At 40.2% G+C, this 21,358-nt stretch overlaps 2 protein-coding genes across 2 annotated transcripts in view; both read left to right on the forward strand.

The window, feature by feature from the left end:
- Nucleotides 1-15,347, forward strand: part of Egfr (epidermal growth factor receptor) — a 30,600-nt gene extending 15,253 nt beyond the window's left edge. Inside the window, 13 exon segments of the mRNA XM_011506179.1 lie at nt 7,659-7,994; nt 8,709-9,093; nt 9,293-9,969; nt 10,216-10,345; nt 10,664-10,977; nt 11,149-11,450; nt 11,725-12,112; nt 12,275-13,104; nt 13,350-13,670; nt 13,860-14,016; nt 14,349-14,410; nt 14,413-14,530; nt 14,720-15,347. Of these exon segments, the coding sequence (XP_011504481.1) occupies nt 7,659-7,994; nt 8,709-9,093; nt 9,293-9,969; nt 10,216-10,345; nt 10,664-10,977; nt 11,149-11,450; nt 11,725-12,112; nt 12,275-13,104; nt 13,350-13,670; nt 13,860-14,016; nt 14,349-14,410; nt 14,413-14,530; nt 14,720-15,039 (4,340 nt within the window). The 3' untranslated portion in view covers nt 15,040-15,347.
- Nucleotides 15,348-20,549: 5,202 nt separating this feature from the next.
- The window catches only part of LOC105367459 (uncharacterized protein YER152C), a 9,141-nt gene continuing 8,332 nt past the window's right edge, over nt 20,550-21,358 (forward strand). Inside the window, exon 1 of the mRNA XM_011506178.1 lies at nt 20,550-20,746. Within this exon, the coding sequence (XP_011504480.1) occupies nt 20,619-20,746 (128 nt within the window). The 5' untranslated portion in view covers nt 20,550-20,618. The remainder of the gene's footprint in view (nt 20,747-21,358) is intronic.

Below are 21,358 nucleotides of genomic sequence, written 5' to 3' on the forward strand. Positions count from 1 at the left end.
GACGTAAGCCATTCGCGGAAGAGTTGGCCGTTAAGTTCGCGGACGATAATCGTGGCAATGAAAATTCACGAGCCAAGTGTATGGAGTACCTACCATAAACACCACCTTCGCCACAGAGACTGCTGGGACTTGTATTTTTTCTTCGTTTTTTTTTCGCATAAGCTTATGGAAAGTTAAAAATCAGACGCGAGGACGCTCCTTCCATCCCCCCCCCCAACCCCCTCCCACCTCCCACCCTTTGTAATAAGTACAGGGAAACATTCATTTAAATGTGTTTTTCAATGGCATATTACGGTCGACTTTCACGCATAAAGTTAAACAGTTCTGCATTCATATTCTACCAATTGTAAATATAGGTTATTCGACTATTAGCGTGTCCAGCTAAAAGAAGGTATTCGAAAATGTATTTATCGAAATTTATATTTTTGACGGTATGGGAATGATACCTCGTGCCATTAAAATGACGAAAACACCAAATATTAACGTGCTATTAGACGGTTTGTATTTTATTATTTTTTATTTTTTATTATTATTTTTTCTTTTTAACTTCATCTAACATGTATTTGTTAATTGTACTTTTCTCGCCTCAAAAATTGTCGAAAGAACTTTATTATCCACGATTTGGAAACATTCTAAATGGATTTCCTCGTAAATGTATATACTTTTTAAATAAATTGTCGAAAGGCAATGTAAAAAGACGAATCTCGCATTGTAATAAATTTGCAAAATTATCTTAAATATATTGCATTGAAGAATAGCATTGATAATGGAGAAATATTTTCGACGGAAGTTTACTTACATCGCTTTATGCCCCGCGCGTACACACTACATTTCACGAGTTAATTTTATGAAAAATAGAGTAGCATAAAAGTAGAAGTGATAGGCCAAGACAAATAGAAGCGAATATACGCGAGGTTTGGAACGCCTTTATGGCTTTATTATGCAATTTATTACCATTGAACTCCCGCCTCTTATACTTTCTACCGCATACGTAAGCCAAGAAGACGAGAAGATAAATGCGCGTGGATTCGCGTTCTCCATATTTTTATTAGGAAATCACTGTCACAGTGTTTTAAACCGTGTCCGCGATCACTCTCCTTTAACCTTCTCCGTCCATTGTTCCTCACAAGATATCTTTTTATCTCCTGTTCCTCCCGAGGAGCCCTTCCTATATTATTGTTTCTCCACTCGGAACTCCAACTCCTCTCTTGTTCCTCTTTCTTCCTCGTGCTCTCCCTCCTTCGTATATCGTTTTTTATTTTTTGAATTTTTTTTTGCTGATTTACACGATACCCGATGGTTATTTCGCGCCTTTACGACGCGAAGCCTCTCATTTGGCATGGCAAATGCCGGGGGGGGGAGGTTCTTTTTTTTTCTTTTGAGTGAGGCTGCGCAGAAAAAAAAGAAAGAAAAATGTAACTTTGGGCTCCTATTAACATCCAAGGCTCTATTGGGGCGGTGCGAGGGAGGAGGCATCAGGCGAAAATTCCGTACGCGAGGATTATTATGATTTGCGTAAGATATAAGGTATTCTGTGGTTATGAAGTTTTTTATACTTCAAAAATATACCAATTCGCGTGATAGTATGTCACGTGACACCTGGAAATATGAGGCCTATAATTTATTATTATTCTAATGTATTGTAAAAATTTCAAGATCTCTTAATACAACTTGAAATGCACACTATACAATATTATTGTAGGCTAGGAATTTTATAAATAAAAACCGACAGACTTTTAGGGTGAAAATAATCTCGACTTTACTGGCATTACGTATAGCCATTCATAATTCATATTTTACAAATTTGTTTCGAAAATTTTGAAAAATTAATTTTCTCTATTTCTCGTATCCTTTCGCGGGCCTCTTACGTTTTTTCCATCAAATTAACAGCCACTCATAACAAACCAACTGATAGAGAATAACAATAGGAATATTTAATTTATGCATTACCATACAATAAACAGTTGGCGATACGCACCAATTTCGAATTTCTACAAAATCATTTTTTTTTTCCATAAATCTTCCATATGGCACATCTGCGTCCCGTCTCCTAGTTTTTTTAATACCATGCAATTAGCTTTGCAGAAGCATAAATTTCCACGTGCGCTCTTATTGCACACGACTGCGATATCTATCCTACATACAAAAGTTCATCCTTTCTCTCTCGAATCTTTATTATTGCCTTTCTTTTTTTTTTTCTTTTTCTTTTTTTGATTTTCGACGAAGAAGCCGATGGTTACTTTGCACGTTACGACTCTTGTCTTTTATATTTTTTTACTGGCTCTGAAATTTTGCCCCGAGTCCGAACGAACCGCAAGGGTGGGGCGGTAGGAAGATATATATATATATATATATATATAGAGAGAGAGAGAGAGAGAGAGAGAGGAACCAAAGGGTATCGATGTTTACGAGCCTAAATAAATGGCGCGACGACGCACTGGTGTGTAGGTACTGTTATTTTGTATTACTTTGAGACAGCCCTAATGGAACCTAAAGTGCCGCATAAAAATCTAGCAGCGGTATGGCGAAGTTACATCAGAAAACTTGAAAAGAAATTGCCAAAAGACTTAGTGTTCGTCCTATGCAGGTCTAATTTTATAATGTATCGGTAACGTTTCTCTCTCTCTCTCTCTCTCTCTCTCTCTCTCTCTCTCGCTCTCTCTCTCTCTCTCTCTTCGTTGCCTTTTATTCGCTTTACGAGTTAGGTGGTGGTTGGACGTCAATAAAAAATATTACATAAATCATTACTTTTTTTATATATTTTAAAATTTGTTTTTTATTCTTTTCTGGCTGTCATATAAGCTTTATGAAAGTGTTGAGAATGGTTTTACTTGAAATAAAGAATGTGCCCTGTCGTCGAAACGAATTTTAAGAGATAATTAAAATTATTTACTCCCTATGAATGACATATGTCTTTGGATATTATTCAGCCCCTTTATCGTTAATGTAAAACATATTTCGGAAAAATGATTTGCCAATAATATATTTGCTAAATTAAGAATCGTCGAAATAATGTTTATATTCTCGAATAACCATTATTTTATCATAAATTATAGAAGTTTTATATTCTGACATTAATAACACTATTAATTTAAAAACAAAACACAAAAAATTTTTCATAATTTTCCGAATCCAAAGTGCCCAATATATAAAAGCATTTCATTTCATTTTCAAGAAGGTACCACATCTTAGAAGAAAATGTCCTTTCACCAGTTGAAAATTAAAGATTAAGAACTAGAGTCCGACCGATCATATCTCTTCACGCTCGTAAACATTTATTATAATAAATTTTGCGCAAATCTTGAAGCAAAAACGTAAACTAATATGCCGAGCTCTGCATCCGAGCCATTTGCATGAAATGTCCCAGGATGAAATGAAGTGCATAAAGGCGTCTCAAAATCAATCAGCCGTAACGCTGAGACAAGAATTTATTTTCTTTGTTTCACGACTTTCGCAACTACTCGCAAACGCTCGCGAGCCTACATTGATGGAACGATTGGGCATCACGAAATTTTCAGACCGCTGACGACGTCCGAAGAATATACGGTTCTCGTTAAAAGCGTGGCAGCATCTCCTTCGTTAGCTCTCTCGAAAAGCCGAACGCCGTCCCGCGAAACGTGTGATTATACCCGGTAACCCTGACTATGTTTCTCCAGCAAACTGCGGCGATTTCGCACATAATATTTTCAGTCGAGGCAATTCCGCCCTTTCGCCGAAATTTACAGCTCCGGGGCTCAGGCATACACGGCGTATTACGTGTGCGCGGACGCACGCGCGCGTAACATAATGCGCGAAAAATACCCACTAACCGTAAAATTATGGAGCCTGAAATTTCTGACGCTGTCTCTCTCACTCTCTCACTCTCTCTCTCTCTCTCTCTCTCTCACTCTCTCTATCTCTATCTCTCCATCGAGGTACCGAATCGGTTTTCCAACGAGGCATACTTTGTCTTTATTCGCACGGCAGCCGCGAAAACCGAGAGTTTCGTTCCTCGATGAATGTGTAGTAGCTAGCGAGAATCGAGCGTCAATTGTCCGATGTTAATGGCCGGACTTGAGGGGAATCTTATTCACGTTACCGGTGAATTTTCAGTTACTAAAACGACGTCACTCGAGAACTTGGAGCGCAGATGGACAAGACTGGGTTGAGTCTGCCTCCATTCCGCTCCATGGACTGATCGAATCGATCGCCTCGATCGTTAATGCTTAAAACGCTCCACATAAATGTAATGGACCTTACGTAATGAAATATCGGCATTACTTAATCGCGTCACTTTCATTAGGCGTATCGATAAGCCAGTGTATACAATTTTAATTAACAACGTTTGCGGGACTATTATTTTGCTCGGCGCTCGAATCGCGCGGATCGGCTCTCGTTTCGCTCCGCTGCGCGCGCGCCACGTAGCCGTTTAAGAACGCAAAAAGAAGGCAATCCTTCAAACATCATCGACAGGCGGCGCTCTTAACGACGTAGTCTCGACAGGTACTTTAATTAGGAATAGCTATCCCGCGTTCTTTTTTTTCTTTCGCCCCCCCCCTCGCCCAAATCCCCCATCCCTCATTGCCATCGTCATCGCCATCGTCATCGCCATCGTCATCGCCATCGTCATCGCAAGCCCCTTCGGCGCACGACTCGCTCGAAGTCGGGCACGAAATGCGCCCGTCCTTTCCACTCCGGCTTTTTCCACTTGTCCCGGCAGCTACTCCCCTTCTGCCGCCGAGACCCTCTTAAAAGGGGAGTGCGCGCGGATAGCGAGTGCGGTGCCTTTGCTGCTTCCGACGGCACAGAGGCGCAATTATCTTTTGCGCTGGGATTAGCGCGTGCAGGAATCCCGAACAATCGCTGCCGCCGCAGGACCTCGGATAGACGCGGAGCTATTGAACGCGGGTGAAAAAGCGGTAAAGCTCGCCGATCTCCACTCCCCCCATTCTTGACTCCCAATCTCGTCATCACGTCGCTGTCCGTCGTCGAGCATCCGCGGTGAGCCGATTCATCCTTATATCGAGGGGGCGCCGCTTGTGCCGCGGTGTGGAAGATGGACGTAAGTGACGGCTAGTGGGAAGCGGGGCCACTCATGGGAACGGCAAGGATCTTGGCCGGTAAATTAGGGCGATGTTAATAGCGGACGAGCGAATGAGTTGGCGCTTGGCAGGGCGGCGTTGAGAAACGAATCGGGGATGAAAATTCACGAGGCGCGTAGAGAAGACACTCGTGTCGCTCCGGGCGACAAGTCCCTTAATGATTCTCGCGACTACCCGCACACACGGCGGACCGAGAGATCTCGTTCTCGTTAGTAGTGGGGTTCTCGGGCCCGAGCATTGCCGCAACTTTACGAGTATCGCTGAGGAAGAGGATTCCATTACCATAGGGTCTCGGTTTCGCCGTGTTTCGCCATGATGTAGATCACGAGGGGAGCCTTTAATAACTTTGATTTCGCGACGTGCATTGGTCGGAATAACGAGCGCGATGTTCTCCAAGTCGTTGCGCGATGTTGCCTTTCGGTCGTTTTTGTGTAGTTATGTTTCTGAATTTTGCATTATATCAATGTTAAACGCTATTATAATTAAGTTGGGAGGAAAAGGTGGGCTGAGAGGTAAATGCGAGAGTCTGAAGAAATAGGCAAAGTATTTGCGCGAATTATTTCGAGGCAGTTCTAATGTATCTGATTTATTGAAAGGTGCATGGATTTAAATACTTGTTAAACGTTTCGCAAGTGGCAGCGAGGGGACGGGTATAACTTTTTCATCCTGTATCATCGATAAATCAACGAGGCTCGGATTGGCAGATTATCGATAGAAATGGCCAGTTCCGCTCGAAAGCACGAAAAGTTATGATACAGAAGGCGATTGTCGGGGAAAAGTCTCGCACTCGGCCATCGAGAGCCAAAATATTAATTAATGATCATTGACCGTTGGATCGGAACCTTAGATCGTGTATTATTCGATATTGTTATAATCGCTTGACGTAGACGGGGAAAAATTCCCTAAAAGTCCCGGTAAACGCGTGTACGCGTATACGCGCCCGTCTTGTTGCACAACACAACACGGAGCGCGTGTCTGGGACGTGCGATGCTCTTATGGAAGTGGTTCGCCCACCTTGTTCCTGGAGTATTATATACCTGTGCAGACGTACGTATAGCGCATTTTTCAGGCCTAGAAAGACCTATCTATAGAGATACATCGGGCAAGAGAGCGTGTGGGTGGATCGGAGTTTCCATTACTTTATCTCGCTTTATCGTGTCCTTTCTCGGCTCGGCCTTTCCTCGTTTTTCCGGTCTTTATAACATTTTGCTCCGAGTTTAACCATTCCGTCTAGCTCTCCATTTTTTCAGCGCCTTGATTTTTATGCCACTATTTGATAAAGATTTCGCAGATTCAATTTGCTTTTTCATCGAATCCAATGATATTCTGAAGAAAAAAAAAATGCATATATATATATATATATATATATATATATATATATATATAGTCTTCCTAAATAATTAATTTTGAGTAAAAATTTACCGTCCTCTGCTTAGATAGAGGTCAAGTATTATTAGCAGGCAACTGCCGACAAACAACGAAGTAAAATATTTACATGCTGAATTATTTTTTAAAACTTATTATTTATCATAGGTTACGATGCGTATGCTTTTCCGAGCACGTTCGTCGTAAATCTGCGCGTAATCATCGTGGTGATATTTCTTCCGTCATTCCCACTTTCTCGCTGCCGAAGAAAAAAAAAGGTTTTATTGCTCATAAACACCGGTATCTTAAATTATATGCAGCTGCCGTATAACGCATACCTGTTGTTGAAGAATATTTATTAACGCAAAGAAAGTTCTGTAAATATAAAAATTTATTGCACTTTAGACGTACAATGTTCTTCGAGAAAGCATTGCAAAACGTAAATAATAATATCGATCATTCGTGTCGCTTTATCAGCGCTTCTCCCTCGACAATTTTTAGGCGCTTTCGCGTGACACCGATGGAGTTTGGAAGTCCGTCATTGCGTCCTTACGAGACTTTGGTTGAGCAAGCGCTGCGACCAGTTCCAAGTCTTTCCTAATTAGGATCGCCAACGAGAATAGGGAAATGAACGAGAGGTTAAACGAGAGGCTTCGCTACCGCGCCGAGATTTGGTATTTTATATTATGGGCGATGGCATCGATTAGGCTCTCGGCACTGTATTCGTTAATGCGGAAAATGTCGATCGACGAGAAATACTTTATTCCTAACAGCTCTAACACATATACTATGAAAGTTGACTATAAAAGTTGTTTTAATAATGCGCGTTTCGGTGAGGATAATTATTGGGATGGACATTAATTGCCACTTAATTGTCGAGTGATGCCAGCACTGTCTTGAATTTCCGTTTCAACTCGGCGACACAAACATTTAATTTAGCCTTTTCACGTAAACGTACAATGACATTTATAACCGAATAGAATTTTAAGTCGAGCTCATAAAGACAAACAACCGGGTCTTAGACTTCAGGGCCAAAGGCTTTTCACATTTCTTCATCTCCCTACGAGTTCCCTCCGAGCAGCGCCTGTAAAAACCCTATCATTATGCGACGTTGCTCGATAAATTAGAAAAATTCGACATTATGATAATATGTTGTATGTTATGATAGTATGGTGCATAATCGCCTCCCCCCTTCGTTTTTCTGCCTTACAGTCTGCATCGGAACAAATGGTCGGCTATCCGTGCCGTCGAACAAGCAGCATCATTACCGGAACCTTCGAGACCGGTACACCAACTGTACGTATGTCGACGGCAACCTCGAGATTACATGGCTGCAGAACGACAAATTCGATCTCAGCTTCCTGCAGTACATACGTGAGGTTACCGGCTACGTCCTCATCAGCCATGTCGACGTGCCGAAGATCGTTTTACCGAGGCTGCAGATCATACGTGGTCGAACCTTGTTTAAGCTCAACATACACGACGACGAGTTTGCACTCTTCGCCACAATGTGCCAGATGTACAATCTGGAGATGCCGGCACTTAGAGGTAATTGACAATTCTCGCATATATATATATATATATATATATATATATATACATATATATATATTCAATTCTATCTTCTTCCTATTTTTCCTTATCCTAATGTTTAACCGGTAGATTATGGGCCCATCGTTGCTCCTTTACCAACAACCTCCTATTCTCCTCATCCTCTTCATTGCCAATCTCAATAAATAGTTAATTCATACTTTATAATTGAAAATTTATACTAGGATTACGTATCGCGTCGCAAGGAAGTATATATTATATGTGTGCATAAACATTGTAAAGTCGAAAGTGAAATTTCTTATATTATCGTTCTTACAGTTCTCGTATTATTTCATAGGCACTTTATGAAAATAACGATTTTCACATTGGAAATCGTGGATTTTTCGCGTCGGGCTCGTATGCAATTTTCAATTAAAATGATAAAAATTATTATTATTATACATCGAACTTCGATATGTCATTAACATGATTTATTATTATTGACACGAACCTCGTTATTTGCGCGTTGCCGTATTAATGATTCTTGCCGAACCGCGGAACTGTAAAAGCAGCGCGACCTATCGATAATGAAATATTTCAATTAGCCATTTGACAATAACGCGTGGCGCTCTTTTGCCCGCGCTAGTTTCCACCTTTTTTTTTTTTTTGCAACGCCATGTATGATAATATCACGTAAAGACGTTTTTAAACAACCATTTCTCATTGTAACAGATATCCTCAACGGCAGCGTCGGCATGTACAACAATTACAACCTGTGCCACATTAAGACGATAAATTGGGAGGAAATAATAACGGGACCGAATCGCCGCTACAGCTACGTTTATAATTTCACGTCGCCAGAGCGCATCTGCCCCGAGTGTGACAAAAGCTGTGAGCAGGGATGCTGGGGCGACGGGCCCGAGAACTGCCAGCGTTTCTCCAAGACCAACTGCTCGCCCCAGTGCTGGCAGGGCAGGTGCTTCGGGCCCAATCCACGCGAGTGCTGTCACCTGTTTTGCGCCGGTGGCTGCACCGGACCCAAGCAAAGCGACTGCCTCGCTTGCAAGAATTTCTACGACGATGGAGTCTGCACTCAGGAGTGCCCACCTATGCAAAAGTGAGTCTGCTTCGAGTGTGCTTCGCTCGATTATTATTCTTCAACTTCGTTAGCTCCTAGGAGGTCTGGCTTTTCTCTTCCTCGACACGACACAATATTTATTCGTTTTTTTTTTTTTTTTTGTTTGTTTGTTTTGTTTGTAAACTTTTAGCCAATCAGTCGAATATATTTTGTAATCACTCGATATTATTATGCTCAGGTACAATCCAACGACGTACTCTTGGGAGGCGAATCCGGATGGAAAGTACGCGTACGGAGCAACGTGCGTAAGAAAGTGTCCCGAGCATCTTTTAAAGGACAGCGGGGCGTGCGTACGCTCTTGTCCGCCGAAAAAGAAGGCCCAAAATGGCGAATGCGTGCCCTGCGAAGGACCCTGCCCAAAGACTTGCCAGGGCGTAACCGAGGTTCACTCGGGTAATATCGATAGTTTCAAAGACTGCACGATTATCGAAGGCTCGATAAGTATCCTCGATCAGAGCTTCAAAGGATATCAGCATATTTACTCGAACTTCTCCTTCGGCTCGCGCTACGACGCCATGCACCCCGACAAGCTCGAAGTTTTCAGTACTCTCAAGGAGATCACGGGCTTTCTCAACATACAGGGTGACCACCATGACTTTAAGAATCTGTCGTACTTCAGGAATCTGGAGGTCATAGGTGGCAGAACGCTTACGGAATATTTCGCCAGCTTGTACATTGTAAAGACGTCGCTGGTCTCTCTCGGATTAAACTCCTTGAGGAAAATTAATTCTGGCTCAGTGGCTATTTTGGAGAATAAGAATCTTTGCTATGCGGGTACGATTAATTGGGACAAAATAAGAAAATCACCAGAGCACGAGAGCTTACTTTCGAACAATAAGAATGAAACCGATTGCAGTGAGTATTTCAATATTAAATTCTTTTTTAATTCACCTACGTCTTACTTAACGAGTAATTTCAAGAAGTAATCGTTCCAATACGCTTAAATTCTTGGCGATTTATAAATCCTTTTCTTTTTTTCGTCTTAAATTAACCCGACTCAAGTGCTACGTAACATTTTGACAAAATCGACAAACATTTTAATACTTTATTTACATAGTCGTGCAGCTTATAGACGGCTTATTTATTTTGTTTGTTTTGTAGTTAAAGAGGATTTAGTGTGCGACGAGCAGTGTTCGAAGGAAGGCTGTTGGGGTCCGGGCCCGGATCAGTGTCTCTCTTGCAAAAACTTCATTCTCGAAAACGTGTGCATAAAGGATTGCAATTCACCTGGGTAAGAATATAAAATCATTATTCTTGTTTAATAATAACAATAATAATCATAATACCAACAATAACAACCACATTAACAACAACAAAAACAGTAATAATAATAATAATAATAATAATAATAATAATAATAATAATAATAATAATAATAATAATAATAATAATAATAATGATAATAATAATAGCAACAACAACAACAACAACAACAACAACAATAATAATAATACTCTATAATGAATAAATGGCAGATGCCATTTATTTAATTAGCCTAAATAAGCGTCAAATAGAGAGAGGAGGAAAGTAATTTATCTCTTTATCTCAGTATATACCAAGCGGACGATCAGAACTGCAAACCATGTCACGAGGAGTGCAACGGCACCTGTACCGGACCTAATCCCGAGCACTGCACCGCCTGTAAAAACGTCCGAGACGGTCCTTACTGTGTCCCGGAATGCCCCTCGTCCAAGTACAATGACAATGGCCAATGCCGGCATTGCCATGAAAATTGCGTGGGTGGTTGCGAAGGGCCGGAGAATAACATCGGGCCAAACGGTTGTCACAGCTGCGAGAAGGCGATCATGAACGGCAGGCACGTGCCCGAAGGCTGCTTGCAGAAGAAGGAACCTTGCCCAGATGGTAAGTTGTTTTTGTCCATTCTCATGGTCATCGTAATTCAAACCATACGTATTGCTCACTCGTTTCTTACGAATAAAGCGTCAGTGTAGCTTAAGAGCAGTGGTATCTTAGTGGTAATCGAGGCGAGACAGGCGACAATCGCTGTAATATAAATAATCTCTTCGTTCGCAGGTCATTATTACGAGTGGGTAAGTCCTCAGGAGCAAGGAGCCTTGAAACCTCTGGCCGGCAAAGCCATTTGTCGCAAGTGTCATACGCACTGCAAAAAGTGCACGGGCTTCGGCACCCACGAGCAGGTCTGCCAGCAGTGCGTGAAATTTAAACGCGGCGAGCACTGCGAGGAGGAGTGCCCTGCCGATCACTTTGTCGAGCCCGATACTCAAGTCTGTATACCCTGCTATCCGGAGTGTCGCGGGTGCTACGGCGCCGGACCCAACCAATGCTACAAATGCAGGAATCTCAAGATCTACGTGGTGAGTCTTGCTCCCTCTCTCTCTCTCTCTCTCTCTCTCTCTCTCTCTCTCTCTCTCACGATCATCGTTTGTTCAATCGCTAGGGGTATATACAGTGCTCTAGCGTTTCTTATAAACGTTGAGACAGACGTAGATTGTCGCGCTTAAAGTTTAATGCGCCGTTCGCTGTCTCGTCAACTGCATTGATATAATTGCAAATTAAACGGCACTAATACAATAACCCATGGCTTATTAACCAATTTAAAAATGTAATAATGTAATATGACATTAATAGGAGGGCGGAGATCCGAACGACAACACGACAGCTTTCAATTGCACGGAAGCCTGTCCGCCCGAGTACCCGCACAAAATTTTTTCGGGCGGCGACAGCGAACTCTACTGCTCCCAAGAACTAGTCGGCTTCGGCCTCCAATACGACACGGAACTGCAACCAGCCATCCTCGGGGGCGTTGGCATACTCGTCATTATATTCCTCTCGTTCGCCGGACTGCTCATGTATCAGTGGCGCCTGCGGGTCAAGGCCAAAGAGAACACCGTTAAAATGACGATGGCCCTGACTGGCCTCGACGACAACGAGCCTCTGAGGCCGACCGGAGTCAAGCCCAATCTCGCGAAATTGCGTATAATCAAGGAGGAGGAGATGAGGAAGGGCGGCATTTTAGGTTTGTAACTCGTAATTATCGCATGTATTTTGTTTTTTACAACTGTCACGCACGCGCCGTAGGACATCGGCTCCCGTCCATCTGTCCATTGTGATTATCATAGGAACCGCGAGAGGATTTAATGCCGAACGGACTTTAATCTTTGTGTTCCATTGACTATAGGTTACGGCGCATTCGGGAACGTGTACAAGGGTGTGTGGGTACCCGAGGGCGAAAACGTCAAGATCCCCGTAGCGATCAAAGTACTGCACGAAGGCACTGGAGCCAATACGTCGAAGGAATTCTTAGACGAAGCCTACATCATGGCTTCGGTGGAGCATCCGAATCTCCTGCAGTTACTGGCCGTCTGCATGACGTCGCAGATGATGCTGGTGACGCAGCTGATGCCCCTCGGCTGCTTGCTCGACTTCGTCAGGAACAACAAGGACAAGATCGGCTCTAAGCCGTTGCTCAACTGGTGCACCCAAATTGCTCGCGGCATGGCTTATCTCGAGGAGCGCAGGCTCGTCCATCGCGATTTGGCCGCGAGAAACGTCCTCGTGCAAACGGGCAACTGCGTGAAAATCACGGACTTTGGCTTGGCCAAGCTCCTGGACATTAACGAAGAGCAGTACAAGGCGGCTGGTGGCAAGATGCCCATAAAGTGGCTCGCCCTAGAGTGCATTCAGCACAGAATATTCACGCACAAATCGGACGTCTGGGCATTCGGGGTGACGATCTGGGAGGTGCTGACCTACGGTGGCAGACCCTACGAGAACGTGCCCGCGAGGAACGTGCCCGAGCTTCTCGAGAAAGGCGAGAGGCTACCACAGCCGCAGATCTGTACGATCGACGTGTACATGATCATGATCAAGTGCTGGATGCTGGACGCGGAGTCGAGACCTAGCTTTAAGGAACTTGCCGAGGACTTTGCCAAGATGTCGCGAGATCCGGGCAGGTATCTCGCCATCAAGGGCGACAAGTACATGAGACTGCCCTCCTATTCTCTGCAGGTAAGCAACTCCATATCCTGAACATCGATACGGTCAAAAGCCTTCACTCCACTCCCCTACTCCACTCCACTCCGTCAACCACGGCACGTGCCTGTCCCACCCGGAGTCCAACGTTATCCCGATGCGGGTCTCCAGTGCTCGTCACTACCATCGTCGCTCCGGCGAAGCCCTCTTCCTTACATAACCTCTCAACTCGTAATTAGCCTTGAGGTAAAGGAAAAAAAAAGTCGGCTTCTTTCTCGCAGGACGAGAAGGAAATGATTCGCAACTTAGCCTCGGCCATGGATGGGCCCGAGGCTCTAGTCGAGGCGGACGAGTACCTGCAGCCCAAGTGCCGCGCGCCCCTGCCACCGAATCTCCTGTCGAACAGCACCTCGGGCTCCTCGCCACCGGGTACGCCCATCAAGGTCTGCTGGCCAAACGGCGGCTCGCTTAGCACGGACTCGCCGACTCCCCAGAACCAGCAAAATTGGGACCGCGAGTTGCTGAGGTACGGCGCGGCTCTGATGCACGGCGGCGGCCTCACTCTCGGCAATTCCAATTCCGGAATCGGCGGTGGAGTCGGCATCGGTAGCATGAGCATCGGTGGTGGCGGAGGCGTTGGTGGCAGTGTCATTGGCGGCGTTGGTGTCGGTGGCGTTAGCGCCGGTGTTGGCGGCCTCGGCGGCGTCGGCGGCCTCGGCGGCGTCGGCGGCCTCGGCAGTGGCGGCGGCGGTGGCGGCGGTGGCGGCGGTGGCAGCGGCGGCGGCGGCAACGGCGGCGGTAGCAGCCACGAGGGCACCAACTCCATACAGAGGTCCATGCACTACGCCCATCCGAACGGTCATTGCGGCCAGCTGACGGTCCTACCCGGTTCCGACACGAGCAGTTCGAGATACTGCTCGGACCCGCTCAAGATGGTCGGAGTCAGAGGTAAGTTCTGTCGCTTTGATATTTCTTTTTTGTTTTGTTTTGTTTTTGTTTCTGTTTTCATCGTGATGTTTGTTTTTCGTCGTCAGCCCTTTTCCCTTCGACGTTTTCGCCCATCCAACTACTTTAATCGAGTGCGACGCTTGCTTCACATATATCGATCCTTCATCGATTTTTCAGCTCTATTTGCAATATCGTAAAGGATAAAATTGCTTGTCGTGAAAATTTATTTTCTTTTGTCGGGCAAATTAATATCACCGCGTTAACGCACGTGTAATGCATTTAATCGTACTAACTTACTGCATCTCGTAACGATTGATAAATTAATTTACCAGATTGTGACGTGACAGATGACGGATTTATCTCGGAAACATCGATGCATCAGCAAGCACATGTCGGAGGGGTGGGGTGAAATTAGAACTTCCGATCGACGAAGATGATTATTTAATGCCGTCACCTCAGCTTCCCGCCACAAAAACTCAGTATATGGACCTAATAGGAGAGGCGAATCCAATCGGTAAGTTACAGCAAACGATGATATTTCTACTCTGAAATTAATTTCTTATGGCTACTTACGCGTGCAAAAGTAAAGCAGGCAAGAAGATATTTGCCAACTGCTTTGCCAAGTTCGTAATAAATATATATTATTATGTTTGTACTGTAAGGAGCGTACGTTTCTAAAATAAATCACTGCTCCTCCTTGCAGAATCCATGCCGAAGCGCCTAAACAACGGCTACAGGCAGTACCCCGAGTTCCTGACGATTCCCGGCAAGACTTCTCTCGACAATCCCGAGTACATAATGTCGCAGGACGATGGGCCGCTGACGCCGCAGACCCTCGGCATCCCGACATCGCCCAACCCGCTGGACAAAGTCCTGGCAAATGGGGCCTTTGGGGGCATCTCTCAACTCCGGCAGCGAAGCTCCGAGGAAGAGTCCGATCACGAATATTACAACGACTTCGATCGGCTCGAGCGCGAGCTCCAGCCGCTCAAGCCTCTCAGGAAGAACGAGACGACGGTCTGACGTAGCGTTCACCAGGAGGCTGATGAGATTCGGTAACGGTGATGGGAGGAGCCGTGAATGTTCGAGGCATAACTTTAAGTACCAATTAAGCAACTATTTTCTTCATTGGTCGAGCAAGCTAGTTCTTTAAAGGTTTATCCGGCTTGTGAAACTGGTTCTCAAGCTCAACGACTTCAAGTTTAATATCGACACCTCCTTAGATCTCGAGAAAAATTAAAGTACATCGACAGCGTTTGGTCCGTATGACCGGTGACTAAATGATCTATGTATATACACGCGCGCGCATATACCACAATCCCCCTTCCCCCACGCAATTCCCCTTCCCCACCCCCTTTATATATATATATATATATGTATGCGGTTTATAAATAAAGTAAGGGATATTAGTACAGTTGAACAGTAGAAATTGAGTATGAGCGTAAAAACGTCTCGATTGAGTTAATTGTGAGTCGATGGTAGTACGGACGTTCTTCAAGCGTGTTTACATCTTATTAATGGCAACGCCGATAAAGCCGGATGTCCCTCTAGAGCCAGTTTCAGAAAATAATCGAATCAGCGCCCCGTATGTGACATTAAACAGAGACGATTGCAAAGGAACGTAGGTAACGCGCGGGAAAAATCCATGCCGTAATATTTCGTCGAATCGCTGAAAAGTATTGTAAGAGCACTACTCACGATTCAATTATGCATTTCTCGTTTACCGATGTGTAACGCACTAATGCACTATGGAGTGGCTGGACAAACGTACGAGAATCGTTAGAAAGAAGAAAAGAAAATAAAAAAAAAAAAAATAAAGGAAAGAAAGGAAGAGAAAAATGAAGAAAAAAAAAATAAAATCGGGATTTCGTAACGTCTGCTTGAATTGTCTCTGTACTAATAATTTTTAAATAAGTGACATCGTAGCATTGTTTTGAAGGACGACACTTCCAAGTACTTAGAGATTTCCCGAATGGATATAAAAGCGTGCCGTGTTCAATTGTGATCATAACTCAATGTCACGAATGTAGCGCGAATGAGAGAATAATAGTGTGAGAGCGAATGAAATAAGGAAGAAGTATAACAAGATAGAGAAAGATAAGAATAACATATAATTGAAAGGCTGTCACTGGCTGATATAATCGATTATACTAATGAGAATAAAATATATGTCGACGTGTCGGCCATGTCAGCGATACACAATGAACTGTAGTGCAAATATATTCATAATGTGCCATTTTCAACGTGGCTTGTAAATAATTGTAACTCATACTTGTAATTTACAAATAGCGTGTATACACATTATATTGTACGTAAATGTAGTTTACAGAAGAGGAAAAAAGTAAGTAAGAAAAACGTAAATTGTTGTTTTATTAGGATTTACGCGTTAATAAAGCTGAAGAATGAAAAATTTATCTCTGCAAATTGAATGACAAATGTTTCTTGCGATTCTTTTTTTTTTTTTTTTTTTTTTTTTTTTTTTTTTTTTATACATTGATCGACCATGTAATCTCGATCTTTTTTTAAAAGAAGTGAATTTTTATATTCGGTTGAACGAATTTAAATGAAAGTTTCGTTATCGCCGATGACTGTGATAAAAAAGATTCTATACTTCGAGAACACTTAAAACTGTTCGATCGTAATTTTTCTTGATATTTTTCATTACTTGCAATGTGCTCGCAACGGCAACGCATTAAACGACGAACGCGTTTACCTAGGCCTATTAATTAAACAAGCACTCGCACCTTTTATTACTTTTAAACAATTAATTATTTAGCTAGAATCTTCTTGAAGATGGGAAATGGAAATGGAAGATTCTTATCGTGTACCTATTCTAAAGCAATAAAGGGTGCTTATGTTTATTGCCTCGGTGAATTGCGAAAAACATGAACAAATTTTTAAAATATTCGCGTTTGTCACTTAAACTTCAAGATTGAATTTTAAATGTTTCGGAGACAAACATGCTCTACTCTAAAAACTAAAAGGAAAAAAAACAAACAAAAACACAAAAAAAAAAAATAAAAAAAAAATAAAAAAAAAAAAACCTAATTACGTTACCGGCTCTCTGTGTAATTTTAAACTACGATTGTGAAAAATTTCTACTTATTCTAGAAAACAAAGGAGACAAGAGAACTAATACGAATGATGTATGGCTACATTGTAAGCCATCATCGGCATTTTCTTAGGGGACCAATAAAATTGGACTGATGCGAGTTTTTTTTTTTTTTTTTTTGTTCTTCAAACAAATAAAAGTGTTTCTCATATGATTAAAGCAAAACTTGGAATGTACATAGATAATTCAGTTTGTAAAAAGTTCTACCTTGTGGTAGAATGAAAGTACTTGAATCGACTAGTTAATTATGGGCACAAAAATATATTACGATACCACGCGTAATGTATCTCGTCTGAGTGGTTATAGGGTAGGATGTGCCATTTTGTACAGAATATTGAGGATACGAGAAATATGTTAAGAACTAAATTATCGTAACTCAATAAAATTTAAAAGGAGGCATGTTTAAAGAATTTGACAATAAATATTCACCGTAGATGAGAATTTTCGTGATCTGGACTTTCAAAATAATGAAAAATGAACCAAATTAATCGAATTTTCTAATTCTATTTTTATAATTGTTATGTGTCACTTAAGTGGTTTGTTAATTGAAATTATATTTATTAGAAAAATGAACATGACATCGAACAAATACATATTCTTCTGGAAGTCACGTACACGAAATATCTTACATAAGTCAATATGTATTGTGTACATTACGTTAAGTGTTACTAATTACTATTATTATTAATTATTATTAATTATTAATTATTATTATTTTATTATAATTACTATTATTATATTTACTATTATTGCATAACTATTATTTTTATGAAACTTTAAAATTGTAAAATACGAGAATAAATATATAAATTAACATATGTATACCCTTACACTCCTTGCAAAGAAAAAACAAAACAAAAAAACAAGAAAAACCGGCATTGAATAATGTTACAATTATTGTAAGGTGCATATTTCGTCTGCGGTCTATTAAATTCTTATTCTTTCTCACATAGATTTATAACAGTCGCCTTTCTATTGTTAACGAAATGTAACTGACAGCTTGCGACAAATTGTACATTGTAAAAATAAAAATAACGCCGATCGAGTGTCGCGAAAGACTATAGATAAAGAAATTTATACATTTGTCATTCGGTTGTGGACATAGACTTTATAGATCATTATATTATATATCATATATCGTTACAAAATATTGTAATAAATGAAAATCAACATTCTTAATTTGTTGTACTCATTTTTTTTTTCTACCCAATCTCAATTAATGCTTCATGTTACTTTATTTTTTATGTTAATTGCATAATCAACTTTCGTAAAAATTATATCGTATTTAATTAATATGAATTTTCATTATTTCGACACTCGTACAATTAGAATTAAAGAAAAAGAGGAATTGAAGTAGACTCTTTCTCATATCAAGTTAATCAATAATATATGATTTCATGTAAATTTACTGATACTATGGTTTTCTATTCTTTATCGGGCGTATTTCAACAGAATTTCAATAACGATGTTACTTATTTTTCTTTAGCTTTGGCATCGCAAATTTCCTTAATAAATTTACATTTAAACAAAGACAATTTTATAAAATGTTAATTTTAATTAATTTAAACTCTTTAATACAGTGATTATGCTTAAATCAATGCTCATACAAATGTCATAAAATAGCAGTATTTTCAAGTATATAAATTAAATTTACCCAAGTATAACTTGAATTATTGTACGCATATGAATTTGTATTATCGCGAGTATTTTTAGCACATTTTTATTGGAATTTCAATAGTAGTAACGGAAGGATAATTAAATTTAATTGTGAGAATTTTAATGTACACGTTAATATTTTATTTCGAATTCTGTCATATAGTTGTATAATGTTTTAAATAATTCAAATTATATTTTTCCTTATTTTTAAGTTGAATTAATTTTCTTATAAGTTCTCTCTACTAAATAATTCGATTACTGGCCATTAAACATATTTCATTCATTGATAAAATGTTCCAAGATATAATTCAAGATAATAAAGAAATTTCATTACAATTGCAATTGTATTTAACATTTAAATTCATAGATAAACTTTCGAGAAAATAAAATGAGCATAAAGAAATATTTCAAATTTTTTTTTTTTTTTGTAAAATAACGTATTATAATTAATTACGTTTGCATTAGATTAAAATGATAAATATTTAATGGCGAATATAGTTAAGCGATCGTAAATATTATTTTTGCAAGATTACATGTATTATTGAGAGTGCAAATATTTATTCTCATTTTATCAACATTATTATATGCAATTAAGTAATTACAATTTTCAGTTCATTTAATACTATTGGATAATTTTTTAACTAATAAAAAATCATATGGAGCCTTACTTTATAGCCAAAAGGGATTATTACAAAAAATTCAAACTTTTGTAGAACAAACTATTATTGACGATTTTGTTTTTACATCCGATAAATTACATTTAAACAGATCTAATATTTGAAAATTCAATTTACGGAGCTGAAATTTTCTTTTAATGAATTCTATTCTATTCTAATCGCTTTTAACGAATATAAACTTTAACGCATACAGCGCGTGCGTGTCTCATATATTATTTGTTTAGCCAGACTTAATTGTCGACAATTTTACACACGAATTGAAAATATTAATTGCAATATTAATTTATTTTCGTTATCCTAACTATTTAACAAATGAAATTTCAAGAAAATTTAATGATAACGAAACGAGAAAATAATACGAATAAATTAATAGTGTCCACGAAGTTTGAATTGTCAATTTTTGTAAAAGTAAACAATGTCATCTCAAATCATTACCAATTCCACGTTATGTATCCTCACGACGATCCATTTCATCGTTCATCGTTCGCTTAAATACACTAAGCCATTAATTATTTAGCGCTATTTACTATCTATTTACCAAGTCATCCACAACAACCCCAACACTTGTGCAGTACCAGCGCGCATGTATCAAGAAACGTATCCCACAGTTCTAACTCTATGGGATATCAGCGCATTGCCGATAATAATGAGTAATGAGCAACAAAAAAAAAAAAAAGAAAAGAAAAAAAAAACCGCTGGTTCGTTTCGAAGTGGAATGCAGTCGTGCATGCGACCTCTCTCGTGTAAACGTCACGAAAGCTGCTGGAGCCGAGCCTCCATCAAAGTCCAGAGGAAGAGCGATAGTCTCTCGTCGATTTATAATTGCTTCGCAATTATCAACCGCGCAAAAGCCGCGCATCTTAATAGGCGCGCGGCACACTCTCGTTATCATCGGCGGGTGGTGCAGAGAACAGATTTGACGAGCACTTACGTCCTGGCATTACTGAAAGAAGTCAAGGAAAAGTAGTGAAAAGTAGTGTCGAGGCTCGCTCGAATCACCTCACATCAAATCGGCTCGAATTCGCAATTCGCAATTGGGCTCTCTTATTCGTCTTAAAGTATTGGCAACAAAACGGTAATGACATTGTTACGGCTCGATAGCTAAACCGTGAGTATGAGATCGAATAGTATTTAGCCTGTGAACGGTAATTGGAACAATGGCGCGTTGTGGAAAATTTGTTACGCGACTATTAAGGAAAGAGCCGGCCAGAAGTTGTAATTTGAAATTTTGCGCTCGAAGGTGCGCTACTCTCTGCTCGAAATCAATTTTGAAAAAGGAACGTAGGTATTGTTAAAATATTAATTTATTAATGTAAAATAAATTATTTACAATTAACAATTGATAAGTTCGAATTCAGTGTATAATTAAGCTACATCTTGGCAAATCTTCACTTTCATAATAATCAGTGAATATGACTTTTTTTTATTTCTTTATTTATTGAACATTCAATTGACTATTCAGCTACTTCTCCCTTATATTTCATCTTTCTATTCGTTAGTATTGGTATGATTAGCTAATATTAGCATTCAACTGTTCAGATAAATACTAATAAGTTTCGTTTATAGCAGAAATGTGTCTTGTAACGTTGTAAAAATATCAACAAAATCGAACCGTTTAATAATTGATAATAGAATTTTACATTATAAAAAAAATGTATATGATAGTAATAAAACATTCTGATCTTTCAATAGTGAAACGTCAAATAGTTACGATAATTTTATAATTGATTCTTCATATCATCGCGGAAATTACTTAATTATTTATCTGCTAAGTGCTATGCATAAAGTACGTTTGGTTTTTATATTATAAGTGCCTAATTAGGAATCGCATACTTTTTACAGAATAATAAATTAAGATTTATAATAATAATAATAATAATAATAATAATAATAATAA

The sequence above is a fragment of the Ceratosolen solmsi genome, unplaced genomic scaffold (assembly GCF_000503995.2).
Source record: "Ceratosolen solmsi marchali unplaced genomic scaffold, CerSol_1.0 scaffold7, whole genome shotgun sequence".
Classification (NCBI taxonomy): domain Eukaryota; kingdom Metazoa; phylum Arthropoda; class Insecta; order Hymenoptera; family Agaonidae; genus Ceratosolen; species Ceratosolen solmsi.